The 15,159-nt window shown below is 43.3% G+C and overlaps 1 protein-coding gene across 1 annotated transcript; it reads left to right on the top strand.

Moving 5' to 3' along the window:
• The first annotated feature begins 373 nt into the window (after positions 1–373).
• Positions 374–15,147, top strand: REN (renin). The gene is made up of 9 exons (XM_081866359.1): positions 374–827; positions 4,068–4,224; positions 4,852–4,975; positions 6,226–6,344; positions 7,066–7,262; positions 7,941–8,063; positions 8,747–8,891; positions 9,542–9,640; positions 10,023–15,147. Exons 1-9 carry the CDS (start codon positions 694–696, stop codon positions 10,182–10,184), a joined length of 1,260 nt encoding a protein of 419 aa, XP_081722485.1. The 5' UTR covers positions 374–693; the 3' UTR covers positions 10,185–15,147.
• Positions 15,148–15,159: the final 12 nt, after the last annotated feature.

Genomic DNA, 15,159 nt, shown 5'->3' on the forward strand with positions numbered 1-15,159 from the left:
GGAGCCGGCGTACAGCTTCCAGGTCATGAGGCCAGCATGACTAAGCTGCTTCTGGCAAACCAGAGCAGCGCATGGACATGCTGTTTACCTTCCCACTGGAGTGTTACCTATTTATCTACTTGCACTTTGACGTGCTTTCGAACTGCTAGGTTGGCAGGAGCAGGGACTGAGCAACAGGAGCTCACCCCATCGCGGGGATTCGAACTGCCAACCTTCTGATTGGCAAGTCCTAGGCTTTGTGGTTTAACCCACAGTGCCACCCGCGTCCCTCTGAGAAATAGTACAGGCCTGTTAATTTCAATTTTCACTATTGCTTTAGTAATTGCAAGTGTTCACTGGAGTCCACCTGCTAAGGATCAGGAACATAAAATATTTTCTAAGAAATGCTATTAAATAAAAAGAGCAAGACTGACCTACTTAGGGGTATGTTTAAATTTGTTCCACAATAATAAGCGGGATCTTGATTTCCTCATTGAGCTACGTACGCTGTGCTAATCATAGAAGAGAGTGAGTCCTCATACGCACGCCTTCATGGGCTCTGGCCAAGCTGCCCTTTGCCAGGAAGTGAGGTCAAGCTTAGCATCCCAAAGGCACCCCCCCCCCCACATCAGCAAAATTTATTACTCCTTCCCTACCAATCAGTACTGAGCAGAAACTCAAGTTCGGCACAGCAACTTTTTCTATAAAAGCCCAATGGACGTGGGTTCTCTTTGTATACAACACCAGAGTGAAGGTTCTGCTATCCAAAGCAGCAGTAGGATGCCGTGGTCGTGGGTCTTTGCAGTGGTTTGCTGCTTCTTGTGCTTTTCCGGTGATGCCTTCCAAAGGTAATGTGCCTTCTCTTTTCAAGTCAAGTCAAGGCCTAGTCTTGGGAGAACTGCCTGCTTCCCAGCACACGATGAATGCGTAGGCTAAGTACCTGATGCAGCAGGGTCAAGGACAAATCAGAATTCCCTGATGAGGTGTATGTAGCTACTGTGCTGGGATTGATGTTAGCATTCACATGTTTTTCCTCCAGCCCATTTTGTATTATATGCGACTGGTGGCAGGTGGGAAGTTGTACTTACGTAGGAGAGAATAGACCACCATGGTGTACTTCAAATTGGGGGAAGGTAGAATTGAAGAAGTTGAAGGCATGGGTGAAGATATAATAAGAAACGAGTCAAAAGGCAGAGTTGGGGAGCACGAGTATGGATAAAGCCTGTTAAGGCTGTGTAAACACTATATACCTTGTTTTTCGCTTTATAAGACGCACCAGACCACAAGATGCACCTAGTTTTTGGAAGAGAAAAACAAGAAAAAAATTATTCTGAATCTCAGAAGCCAGAACAGCAAGAGGGACCGCTGCGCAGTGAAAGCAGCAATCCCTCTTGCTGTTCTGGCTTCTGGGATAGCTGCGCAGCCTGCATTCGATCCATAACGTTTCCCCTTACTTTTTAGGAGGGAAAAAGTGAGTCTTATAGAGGAAAAAATACGGTACCTTTAAAGTACAGTGGTACCTCGGGTTAAGAACTTAATTCGTTCTGGAGGTCCGTTCTTAACCTGAAACTGTTCTTAACCTGAGGTACCACTTTAGCTAATGGGGCCTCCTGCTACCGCCGCACGATTTCTGTTCTCATCCTGAAGCAAAGTTTTTAACCCAAGGTACTATTCTGGGTTAGCAGAGTCTGTAACCTGAAGCGTCTGTAACTTGAAGCATCTCTAACCTGAGGTACCACTGTACATTTGAAGCCCTTTCTTTCCCTCAAAGAATTCTGGGCACTTGTTAAGGGTTGCTGGGAATTGTAATTCTTTGAGGTATAAACTCCTTTAACTCCTTTAATCCCAATACTATGAAAACGCCCTTTGATTTGATGAGTGGGTTATATGTAAAAGGAATAAAAAAGTGGACACAGAAATAGTAAGATCTGGTAACAAACTGTCTGGTGGAAAGGTTGGTGAAAACAAAGTCTAGACTGTGGTGAGGGGGCAGATAGTATGGTGATGTTTTTACCAGAGAAGATCAAGAAAGAAGAAGAGGGTGGAGGGAGTACAACTTTGGACATACAGATTGGCATAAATCACCTCCGCAGAGAAGTGAACAGCTGAATTTGGGAGACAAGCCTGCAATAAGCACATCCTTTCCTTTAAGCTGCTACTTAAAATTCAGTGCTGCATATTGAGAGATGTCTCAGTTCCACTGAGAAATCAAGGCAGGTCTCCAGAAAATTGTGATTAGGCTTTGTTGCCTAATCTGGACTAAATTTAAACAAGCGTCAGCAAAGCTGTTTGGGAGGGGTGGAAGGTAGAGGAACACAGGGTTTTTTCCCCTACTTTTGAGATTGAAACTGTGACCTTTCAAATGCAAAGCATGTTCTCTACCCCTGAGCTATGCCATTTCCCCCCTAATCAATGAAAAGGGTCTCATAAGACGAACAACTGCTTTTTCCTCCCCATTTCTGGAAAGGTGCTAATAATGACATATCCTAGGTCCCTGCTTCTACATAACAATACACTTTCCCAATAGCTATGCCACAGCAGCACTGCAGAAATTTAAATCTGGATGGCAGCCCCAAAATCAAGGCGGACCATTGAAGTAAATCGCTGCAGGTGAAGGTATCCTAGGAACCCTTATAAAGATAAAGCGAAACATTGATGTCTGTCCTCAGTGTGGCAACCTGAAACAGAAGCATATTCTTTGTGGCTATTGTTATGCAAAGGTTAAACGGGAGACAATTGCCATAAGGAAAGAAATATGGGCACAGGAGGGAGGACCACATAAGGCTCCACCTATAGAGACTGTTGTACTGTATGAGGGAGAGAAAGCTAGAGATGAAGATGAAGGCAAGCGGATCATAGAAAGAACAAGGAAGCGCCCATCTTTGTTCACACAGGACTGATTATGTAGCACAGTAGAATCTTTGGTTGCAAAATCCTTGCTCTCGCAGAGTAAAAATAGCTGAAAAAATGCTACTGATAACACTTATCCCCAGAAAGGGTAAATTTAAATTGTATTTTTAAATTTGCCATTGTAGTACAGCATCACTGCTGTACTTTAAATGTTAACAAAGAAGATTCTAAGGGAAGAAGCAAATGCATTTGGTAATTGTACTTTTGGAAATTACCTGGATGGCTAATTTAGCTACTGTAAACTTAGCTGATTTTGTCATTGTATTAAAGTTGGTTAAGCAAAGTCAATCATTTGCAGGGGCAGATTCGTACGGCATCTATTTGGTCATATTACACTGTACTGTGCATTGGGGGGGGACCATGTATTTAAACTGCATTTGTAAATTAAATAAAGCATATTCAGCAATATATATATATATATCTGCCAAGTCTGGTTAGCCATTGTACACAGTAGTGGGATTGTGAGAGAGGGTGCTGCAAAGCAGGTATGGGAGTCACTGTGGTATAAAAGGAAGGAGTGGTTGGTCCTCAGGAATAGAAAAACAAGTTGTAGAGCAACAAATTGAGATAGTGATGGGGGAAGCATTGTGTAGGTGGGTGGCAAAAAAGAATTATGCTTATATAACAAACATGAAGCATCCTTCCCTTTATACTGGAAAAATAATAATTTTTAAAACATCCAAAATGTCAAAATGTAAGGACCACAAATTTATGCAGGTTTGAAGCTGTGGACAACAATATGCAAGACTGAAGAACATGCTTCAAAAACTGCTAAATGACTTAAATAAAATTGTGTGATCCTATTCTCTCTAGCTTAAAACTAGAGAAAAATTACTTGCTGACAGTCCATTGCAAGCATTTACTGCCATCTAGAGCAAGTGAGAGGTATCTTCCAAGCCAAGGCAGCTGTCATCTGTGAATCAAGGCTGCTTCCCCCTTGCAGCAAAGTCTGAAAGTGGCCTCAAACTGTATTTCCTCACCAGCATGACTTTAGTTCTTGCAGCAGTTTATTCAGCTCATTGTGGGGTGGAAGTGGGAGAGGCATTCTGGGTATCCCAGAGAAAACACAACAGCATTAGAAGAGCCCTGCTGGTTCAGACTAAAGAGCCTTCTAATCCAACATTGCATTCTCACAGTGGCCACCCAAGATTTATAATTCCTTTCTTAACACCTTTCAGAATTCCACTTAAGAAAATGCCCTCAATCAGGGAGACCCTGCAGAAGATGGGGATGGAAGTGTCTGATGGCTTCCCTTCCATGGAGCACAGTCTATACCATCTTGGCGAAGTGCTTCATAATGTGACAGCACCTACCACCCTCACAAACTACAGAGATGTGAGTGTTTGATGATGCCCCTTGAGCAAGCGAGTCAGCAGATCAGGGGAGCCCAAGAATCTTTGTAGAGATATTTATGGAATGTGATGCGATGGAGGGCCCTTCCACCTGTCCTTTTAAACCATGCATCCATGATGATTTGTGCTTATGATGGCAACAGGGTGGTTTTGCATGATCCTGCATTCCTCACTGCGTACACCTGCAAAGGTGTTTTTTCTGGGGTGTGTGGATGCACTGCTTCATCTCCCATCAGTGCAGGTCATGTAACTTCCTGCAAAAATGCAGTAATTTTTACACTACAAATCTTCCAGGATTGTTCGTGTGTTGCACTTTTGTCGCGCTGTAGAACAACACTGCTTACAGATTTGTTATAAGATACTGAGCAGCTTTTAAATGTTATAAATAAGTAAAATAAGAGTGTTCTCCTCCAGATGGCTATAATAGCATTTGGAACACATCACAAAACAACTAAGAAGGCAGAACAATGTGTAGTTGGTGCAGCATCAGTCTGCCACTCATGCATTATTATAGCATCCATGATATGTTGCCAAATGCAGTCTGGAAGGGCACTAAGATTTCGGAATCAGCAGCACCCACTATTTATTTGTATTGCAAAATGTGTTTCAGACGCAGTATTTTGGTGAAATCAGCATTGGCACACCAGCCCAGATCTTCAAAGTCATTTTTGACACAGGGTCAGCCAACCTTTGGGTGCCATCCCACCAGTGCTCCCCACTGTACAGCGCCTGTGGTAAGTGATCAGGAGTACCATGCATACTCAGGGAAACACATGCCAACAAGACAGTATGGAAATGCCTGGATTCGTGGTTTTTTGTGATGATCAGCTTCCAATCATCCCTGATATACCATAGACTGCCATGTTTATTCCGATTCCCTTTTTACTGTTGTTTGTAAATATAACAATAATGAGTTAGTAGGAATCGTCACACAGACAACTCTGGAAAAAAGAGAAGGTTTCATGATTCCTGCTGGGCTTGCATAGAAACGGTACATAGACCTCATACTTGTGCATAGGATGCCACAAAGGGGGTGGGTACAGGGGGTGGGTAATGCAGATTTCATTTCACTTTTAATTTGTCTACTGCCTTTTTATATTACTATACAGAATGCGGTTTACAAGCTGAAGAAACAATAAAAGACCACACACCTTATAACAGTCTGATCCAATACAAAAGTGTCATAATAAAAATATACCTTTAAAATAAACAACTTATATCAAATAAAATAATAGTCAATAATTCATTAAAATGTAATAGTACACAAAAGAATTGAATATCAGCAAATGATAATAAATCAGAAATTTGCTCTTAACAATTTCTAAACTATAATCAATAAAAGAATAACAGCAAGTCACAGTGCATAAAAGAATACAATACAAATTGAGAAGCAAAGACACACAACTTATAAAATTGTTGTTTTTTAAAAAAAAATATTCCTGAACTCTTGCAGGATGGATAAATAAATACATTATTTTGCTTCATCCACAACAGGCTTTTTCATTCCTGGTACATCATATATGCAAACCGACATTGTTTTTTTTTGTGTGTGTGTGTGTGTTGTTTGTGTGCAAGGAATTTCAACATTTATCAGCAACTTTCAGCCATGAATAGGTAGGGTGTGTTAGAAGGATAGCATGTCTCTTGGGTAGCTGATCTACTATATATTAAAGCTAGAAATGATATACAAGTCTGTACAAAGAAATTTAAAAAATCTTTAAAAAGAAAAAACTGCTCTTAATTTGCAATGTAGCTGGTTAAAATGGAGTCTAACCAATCAATCAACTGAAGTCTTGCAATACAAACCTATGCCTTTTCTCCTGGAAGCCTCACTGAATTCAATGTGGAATTCTCTTAGATAAGTGGGTATGGGATTGCAGCCTTTGTTCGTATGCATGGTAATTAAAACATTTGTTCATCGTGGAGTATGATCTGTTTCTGGTGCACCAATTAATATAACCTTAGTGTCTTTCTTTCCTATTAGCTTCCCACGCCCGCTACGACTCCTCCAAATCAAGTACATACAGGCCAAATGGAACTCAAATTGCAATCCAATATGGGAAAGGACACGTCAAGGGTTTCCTTAGCCAGGACATTGTGACAGTAAGTACTACAAGGGGGAGAAGGCTCCTTTCTTTCCGCTCGTATGCCTTCTTGCTTCTGAAGGAGGGGAACTGGCTCAAAGCTTTCCTCTCCCCTGGCAGGCACAAGGTCATCCACAGGCCTGGATTCTTCTGTACCAAATCACTAGTTGAAGGCTATGACCTCTTGTACTCAATCAAGGAGAATCCCCATAGTCTGGACCAGCCTTCCCCAAGTTGATGCCCTCCAGATGTTTTGGGCTACAACTCCCACCAGCCCCAGCCAGCAAGGACAACGATCAGGAATGATGGGGATTGTGGTCTGAAACATCTGGCAGGGGGAACCAGATTGGGAAAGGCTAGATCAGACTGCCATGTGTCACTTCTACCACTAGATCAGGGTTAGGGGACCTGCAGCTGACCTGCCAGGTGTTGTTGAACTGTCACTTCCATCATCCCTGACCAGGAGCCTTGCTGGCTGGAGCAGATGGAAAGCAGAGTTCAACGATATATTGAAATATTTGGCATTCAGCACTGTCACACTCTCCAAGTTATCTGAATGATAAGAAACTCCAGGGGCACAGTTCATTATCATTTGGAAGGAAATCACAGGAGGCTGCTGAAGTTTTGCAAAATTTATCTTTATTTACAAATATGCAGGTTGAAGACTGGGGAAGAAAAACCCGTGCCTGCTTTGCTCCTTAGCAAAGGTAACCTTTCTTTTCCTTGTTTCTTCTATCCAGGTTGCTGGCATTCCTGTTTTCCAGGTGTTTGCAGAAGCCACAGCGCTCACTAACAAACCTTTCAACTATGCCCAGTTTGACGGAGTGCTTGGTATGGGGTATCCCAGTCAAGCCATTGATGGTGTTACCCCAGTGTTTGATAAGATCATGTCTGAACAGATTCTGACGTCAGAAGTGTTCTCTGTCTACTACAGCAGGTGATGGTTGTTTGGAAGAGCCTATGTGCCAGATAACTGGGAGGATAGGTGGTCTGGACAAATCCTTCATAAGGAGCCAAAAACTCATTATCTAGTTCAGGCATCCCCAACCTTTGGCCCTCCAGATGTTTTGGACTACAATTCCCATCATCCCTGACCACTGGTCCTATTAGCCAGGGATCATGGGAATTGTAGGCCAAAACATCTGGAGGGGTGCAGGTTGGGGATGCCTGATCTAGTTGAAGCATATTTTCAGTGGTAGAGTACATGCTGCTTTCCAGGTTGAGTTCCTAGCACCCCCATGTTCAATCAGGGGCATAAGAAGGCCCTATCTCCATTTCTTTGTGGCAGAGGTTGTGGCCTGAGGAGTCCTGAGGGTCACACAGAGAGCCTACTGGGCCTGAGGTGCCCCACCCTTGATGTACAAACACTGGAGTTGCTCTTCTTTGTCTGGAAAGCTTAGTTTCCATTCATGCAGAGTTCGACATTGGCCCATCACTGCACCACTTTGAGTATCACTCCCCCCACCACATTCTCATGCACAAGAACACTCTCCTCACATTACTACCTATGCATGTTTTTTTGCTCCTGACAGAACCTGAGGTGTATCATGCCACGTGTATCAGGTACAAGAGTGGGCAGGAAGGAAAAAGTGACTGCTTGTGATTTTTGTCCTAGGAATTCTGCGCTGAACACTGGAGGAGAAATCATCCTGGGAGGCAGTGACCCATCTTACTACACGGGGGACTTCCACTATCTCAGCATCAGCCGGGAAGGCTATTGGCACATTGATCTTAAAGGGTGAGGGATGGTGCTTTTTACTGCTCCAAGTAATTCACAAACCCTTCTAAGCTCCATTGCTGTGTGACAATCCAATAAACAATCCATTTATCAAACTTGGGTTCCTTTTTAAAAACAACAACAACCCTTTTTGCGCTTTAAAATTGTACAAAACATATCCCCCCAAAATATCCTTTCAAAATGATAACAAGGACTTTAAAAGCATTAAGGAAGAGAAGGGAAAGGGTATGTGGAGGCATTTTCATACACCAGTTTATCCTTTCCTTAAATCAATATATGATGCAGCTGTAAAATCTACATTGTCTGGAATGTATAATTTTATTTATTTGTCTTTTTATGTATTCAGCGCTACGTTAACACATTCATGGCCATAATATCACAAAAAATAGTCAAATAAACTTACACAGGTGTGTTTGGTCTCTAGGGCTGGGGAACCCATTGCCCTCTAGATGTTGCTAGACTACAACTCCCATCATCACTGGTCTTTGGCCATGCTGGCTGATGGGTGTTGGTAGTCCAACAACATCTGCAGTGCCATAGATAGCTCCATATATTAGCACATACATCCTATAGGTTACTTATCTTCTCTAGGTGTCAGAATGGCTGCTTCACTTCAAGGGCGAGGGTGGGTAGGGCATAAGGGTTTGTCTGAAACATGAAAGGCTGTTTTGCTTTCTCCACAGGGTTTCTGTCGGGGGCGAGCTGCTGTTCTGTCACGAAGGCTGCACGGCATCTGTAGATACTGGGACTTCCTATATCACGGGCCCAGCTAGTTCAGTGTCTATTCTGATGAAAGCCATAGGAGCTACTCTGTTTGAAGAGAAAGATGTAAGCAAACTGAAAGCTCTCATCCGAAAGCTTATCCTCTCTTGCAGTGGGTAGACAAAGAAATGACAGGTCAAAAAAGTAATGAGGAAAAACAGCAGTGGAACCCGAAGCCTGGTTGCTTTTTCATGCATGCAAATACTCCCTTGGTGCCCTTGAATGCTGTTTTGTTTTGTTTTGTTTTGTTTTGTTTTGTTTTGTTTTGTTTTGTTTTGTTTTGTTTTGTTTTGGTTAGAAAGTGAAGTGCTAGGTTTCATATCTTAATAAAAGTGCCATGCGTGCCAGCACAAAATGGCTGCCATAGGTGGCAAAAGAAGACATGACAGTACTCTATGCCTGAGACTCCCATTACAGTAAAAACACTTGATTACAGGTGCAATTGTCAAGTCTGAAACTAGGAACCTTAGCACTGCCCCTTCTCCTTGTAAGTAATTTGCTAGTCTTCTCAAAAGGTGAAGAGTATAGACAGCGTGGATTTGGAGGTTGCTTTTGCTTACATGAAATCTAGATTGAAATCTAAGCATGAGGAAGGTACTCCGATGGATATTAGATGGGCTTGGTCTTAAACTCTTGCCTGAAGTGCTTTGCCCCACAGTCTTGAGTACAGGACCTAAAAGTTTCATTTTCCTATTAACTCCTTTCTCCTCTCGCAGTATATCATCGAATGCAAGAAAATTCATTTGCTGCCTGATATCTCCTTCCATTTTGGAGAGAGAGCCTACATACTTAGTGGCTCCGCCTACGTCCTCCAGGTAAGATGCTGGGCAAGATTTGCAATAAACAGGAAAAGTGGAGGGCAGCTAGGAAACAGAGGAGATGGGGTAGAAAAAAAATCCAGGGGAAAAATTTTGAGGTCAGATAGTTTTAGCAATGGTGCAACACTAATAGGCACAGTGGAAAACAGGAGTGCCTGGGGTGCTCTGGTCCATGGGGTCACGAAGAGTCGGACACAACTCTTTTGTGTTTTGAGACTACAATTCCCATCACCCCTGACCACTAGTCCTGCTATCTAGGGATCATGGGAGTTGTAGGCCAAAAACATCTGGAGGGCCGAGGTTGAGGAAGCCTGATCTAAGGCAATAAAACTGTCTCACTGACTCACTTCCCTGCTTGGTTGTGCCATTCTCTCTGCAGCATTCTGAATATGGCCAAGAGTTCTGCACCGTGGCATTCTCAGGTTTTGATATTCCTCCTCCACTGGGCCCTCTCTGGATTCTGGGTGCTAGTTTCATCGGAGAGTACTACACCGAATTTGACCGTCAGAACAACCGAATTGGCTTTGCCACATCCCTCTGACACGGAAGAGTCCTGTTTCAGAGATTACTAACTTTTGAGAAGAAACTGCATAAACTATGAAAGAGAACAGCGTAATAATATATTGTTTTCAATAGCAAAAAGAGCTTGTGTCAATATGTATGCAAAGCCCTCCAATTATTCTGCTGCATTGCTAAAAGCTATAAAACAGTAACATCAAGAATCACATAATCCCTGGATTTCAATGTCCTCTTCCTAATATTGTCAACTGAAGTCAGATAGCTGAAAGTTCTGCTTCCTATCTTAAAACTAGGACAGCTGAAATATTTCCACCTTAAATTATAACCTGTAGAATTCCCTTTCCTGATTAGAGGAAGTGACTGGGAAGTGTCCGTCTTCTGTGGTTACTTATTTCCCTTCACTTTTGTGGTTACTGACATCCATACAAAAAGCCGTCCTTGTGAGAGGGACAAGTCCTACTTGTTTTCAAGTGAAATATGATCAGGCTAGATATGGAAATGATAGCTAATGAACAAACGTGAGGAAAAACACAGTGTAAGAGAAAATGAAGGTCCCAAGCAACACATCTGAACAATCCTGAAGCAGGGTTCATCTGGCAGTCTGGGTTTCTCCCAAAGAACCTTGGGAATTACAGTCTTGTGGAGCTCCTGACACTATATCTTCCACTGAATGGGAAACATGACAGGATAGAACTGCCCTAGTTTAAGAAGTATAGTACAAAATCCTTATATGACACCCATTCTGATGTGGTAATTTTTTGCATTAACATTGTGTGTCTGTAAGTGATTGCATGAAGCAAACTGAAGAACAGAATCTTCCATTTCATTTCACTCACTTAGTATATCTATATCCTGCCTTTCTTCTGTCATGCAATTCAAGATGACATATATGGCATTTCCAGGCATTTACCACCCAGATACTTGCTAGACTCTCTACACCAGGGGTTGTCAACCTGGTCCCTACCGCCCACTAGTGGGCGTTTCAGGATTCTAGGTGGGCGGTAGGGGGTTCTACAGCACAAGTGGAATCCTCCTTCCATTGAGCACTGGTGGGAGGTAAGGAAATTTGTATTAGTGGGCAGAAGGTATAAAAAGGTTGACTACCCCTGCTCTACACTGACCTAACCTGCTTACCATCAGCCCTCAGACCATTCCGTGGGTTAGAAAGCAAGCTAACGTTCTAATTTTGTCCATGGCCTAACCGTTGAAGGTATTGACTTAGGATGTCGTCAACTTTTTGAAGTCAATAGCAAGTGCATTAAAACAATGCATATGGTAGAGAAAGTGGATATAGACAGGGACAGCCCGTCCAGTTTTGCCACCTGAGGTGAAACAGGAATTGCTATCTCCTGTCTGACAGCACACCACGATCCCACCAACTACTGCCGCTTCTGCACCCCGCATCCCACCCCTGCCACCACTGGAACACCCTGGCTCTCATGGAACTTGATGATAGCTTGGGCATTCCACAAAGCACTGCCACTCGACTTCTCCTCTCAGGCTCAGGGAAACCAAGCAACAACGTGGGATGCAGGAACACCCTAGCTCTCGCCAAATCCAGAAGGAGTCAGGGCTTTTGTATGCCATTGCTGCTCATCTGCTCCACCTCAGGGGTGAGAAAGACAAGTGTCAATGCCATGTGACAGAATGCCTCCCTCTCACCAGTGAGAGGGAGGTATTATGGCATCAACGGCAACAGTTGGGCAAGCAGAGCACTGCCTCTTGCGCTTTCACCACCTGAAGTGAGAGCTTCACCTTGCTTCATGAGCAGGCCAGTTCTGGATATACAGATGTTTTTCCTCCTCTCTACAATACTAGAATTCAGGGCCATCCAATGACACTAAATGAATAAGAGTCAGGGCAGTCGGGCAACAGAGAGTATTTCTTCACACAGCACATAGTTTAACTATGGAATTCACTTCCAGAAGAGGCAGTGGTGGTCACCAACTTGGATGGCTTTAAAAGAAGATTAGAAAAAATCATGGAGGATAAGGCTATCAATGGCTAAGATGGCCATGTTCAAACTTCATAGTCAGAAGCCGCATGCCTCTGAAAGGCAGCTGCTGGGAATCACGGGTGGGGAGAGTGCTGCTGCTTGTGGGTTCCCCATGGGCATCTGCTTGGCCACTGTGAAAACAGATGGACCTCAGGCTTGATCCAGTAGGCTCTGATGTTCTCAGAGCCCTCCCCCTCTGATCCTAGGTGTGAAATATTACCATTACACCTTGTAGCCATTACAGCCTTATCCTCCGCAAATTCCTCAAATTCTTTTCCAAAGCTGTCTAAGTTTACATTTACTGTACATTTGATTGGTAGTGAATTTCACAACAAAATAGAACAACACATTTTCAGTAGCCTCAGTGAAGAAGAGCTGACACAGTAATCTACGTAGTTTGTGGGATTTCCCCAGTTTACAGAGGGCTATAAACAGGAGGGGGGTTCTAATCACCACCTCAATCCAGACACCTACCTTGAGGGATGATCCCAACCAACAAGTGGCGCAGCAGTTCCTAGCTAGCCTTCACCAACCAAGATGGAAGATGGACCTTTCACAACTCTGAGCAATGTAAGATTTAATTTGTATCCTGAATTAAATCACCAGTGAATACTTCTGCCATTGGGACTCTTCAGCTAATGCATCTGAATGACCCTTAGTTCAGCCTATTAACACCTCTGCCAATGTGGCAGGACAATTTCCTGCCTGCCCATTTTGTACAGGACAGGAATAGGGCTTTAGATGACAGCCACTAATGACTTGCAACCAGGAGGTATTAGCACTTCAGAACATAACCAACAAGGAGGACAATTATAGCCATTCTGATTAAAATAATTAGAGTCAGTCTATTTCATGAGAAAATGAAAATCACTCTGTGTTGCTTCCTAGATGTTTGAGAAAGAAGCAATTCTTCCTGGTTAGAAATTGGCACATTTCAATGGGAAAAATAAACCAATCAAATGTAAATGATCTCCTATCAAAATACTTTAAATATTTTGCTCACCAAAGTTTTTGGGTGGGTGGGTGGGCGGGCTATAATATGTTAAATTCCAGATCTCACAAAGAGCGGGTGTTCACTTATAACAGTTACCAAGGCTGCTGTCTTAGCTCTACTGATCTGGGAGCAAGCTTCACTGAATTCAGTAGGACTGACTTCTGAGTAGACATGGTTAGGATTGTGTTTTAAGTGCTATACAGTGATTACAGAAGTTAGTCCCCTGCTCACAGTCCCACAATTTAATAAACACAATACAAAATGGGAAAGGAATGAGGAGGGTAGAGGTGAGCATGCAAATTCAGGTACGAGTTCTTGAAAGTTACATAATCTCCACAGTGTCATCTGATCCAGACAGCCAGCAGCACAACCAAGAAGTCCTTAGTCCTCTGGGCTATAGTTTAAGCTAGTTCCTTTCAGTTCTGCAGCTCTGAAACATGTAGATATCACTGCTTCAAGCTCTCTCACTCTCCAATTTCTGGGAGACCATTCTCCTAACGCTTTGTTCTACCCTCACATAGCCCAATCCCATGTCATTTACCTCTTGAGTTTGCCTTGTTGCATTTAGGCCCCCATTACAGCTTGCAGGATCTCTGGCACCTGCACCTCTCCTTATATGACAGCTACAGACCACTGCACTCCATCAACAGAATTAGTCAAAGGAGCTATTAGTTCAGGCCAGGCCTTATCTGTGTAGCCTGTATACATGCAGAGCCCTATTGCCTTTGCATGCCAACTAACAGATTTGTTTTCTATTAAGTACAAGCTGCTGATTCTCTTGATGATTTCTCACTCTTCTGAGTGAAAAAGGTAACAGCCTCATGGTGTGTTGTGACTCCAGGAGCTTTTTTTAAAAAAGAAAACATGCTTCAGTGTGTGTTTGCTTTTCACTTATGATCAGGAACACCTGTGCTGAGTTAAGCATGGACCTCTCCTTCAGGATTAGCATGGACTGAAGTAGCCAATGCATTGTGGGGTTTGAGAGACAGACATACACTGGATGGCCACTTCACACGTGCCCTTCAGAATGATGGTTGCTGCTACTCTTGTTGCAGATAGAGCATATCAGGGAGCACCTTTCCAATCACTGCATCTCCAGGTCAAGAAAATCTTAATTGCCTAAAGCTTTGCCTGTCATGCACCTGCCTTTAAAGGCACATAGCCACAGTCAGGAACAAAACTGGAAACCTTAATAATTGTTGAAGAAACTAATAGCTGAGCTATGGATCATGCTTTTGGCTGAAGAAATTGAGTTATATTCAAGCAAAATTATTAGCTAACATCACCATCACATTTATGTTCCATAAGGTGGCTGGCATACATGGCCCCCTTGTTTTTTATCACCTCAATCTATGAGGTAGGTTAGACTGAGACTGACTGGCCCAAGTGAGTTTCAGAGCTGAGTGGGGCTTTGACACTGGGTCTCACCAGTCCTCTCTCAAATCCAGGGATGGGAAACCTCTAGTCTAGTCTTCCAGATGTTGCTGGATCACAGCTCCCATTGTTCCTGACCACTGGCTATGCTGCCTGCAGCTGATAGAAGCTTCCCCATCCCTACTCTAACCACTACACCACACATAATTGGGACAATTCTTTACAGGGCCGGCATCCCTGCTCACCAAAACACACTGCCTTCAACTGATGTGTGAATAAGTACATATTAAACAGGTATAACATCCCCCCTCTCCATACTAGGGGGAAGCTGCTCTTGATGAATTCTTGCCTGCCATGCCCCTCTTTAGCTGCCAGATCTCTAAATATGTTTACCTGAACCTGAGAGTTCAGTGGAGCTTACTTCCAAGTAAACATGCTTTGAAAATTGCAGCCTGAAAGGCTCGGAGCCTCTGCCAGGGTGGACCCTTTTCTCCCAGGGGACTTAATCACAGCAGCCTCCCCTAAGAGCCTTCCAGCACGAGACTTTTCCATGGGGAGCGGCGCGTTTACTCGATAGAGTCTCCAGCGCTGGCTGCCTGCTCGCTGCTGTCAACAGAACCTGGAGCCCCACCT

This window comes from Podarcis erhardii, assembly GCF_964252035.2.
Source record: "Podarcis erhardii genome assembly, chromosome: 6".
In the NCBI taxonomy this organism is placed as follows: Eukaryota; Metazoa; Chordata; class Lepidosauria; order Squamata; family Lacertidae; genus Podarcis; species Podarcis erhardii.

Coding starts and splice junctions, on each gene's coding strand:
- REN (XM_081866359.1), top strand. CDS start 694: ATGGACGTGGGTTCTCTTTGTATACAACACCAGAGTGAAGGTTCTGCT. Junction 6,345..7,065: donor TTAGCCAGGACATTGTGACA/GTAAGTACTACA, acceptor TCTTCTATCCAG/GTTGCTGGCATTCCTGTTTT. Junction 8,064..8,746: donor TGGCACATTGATCTTAAAGG/GTGAGGGATGGT, acceptor CTTTCTCCACAG/GGTTTCTGTCGGGGGCGAGC.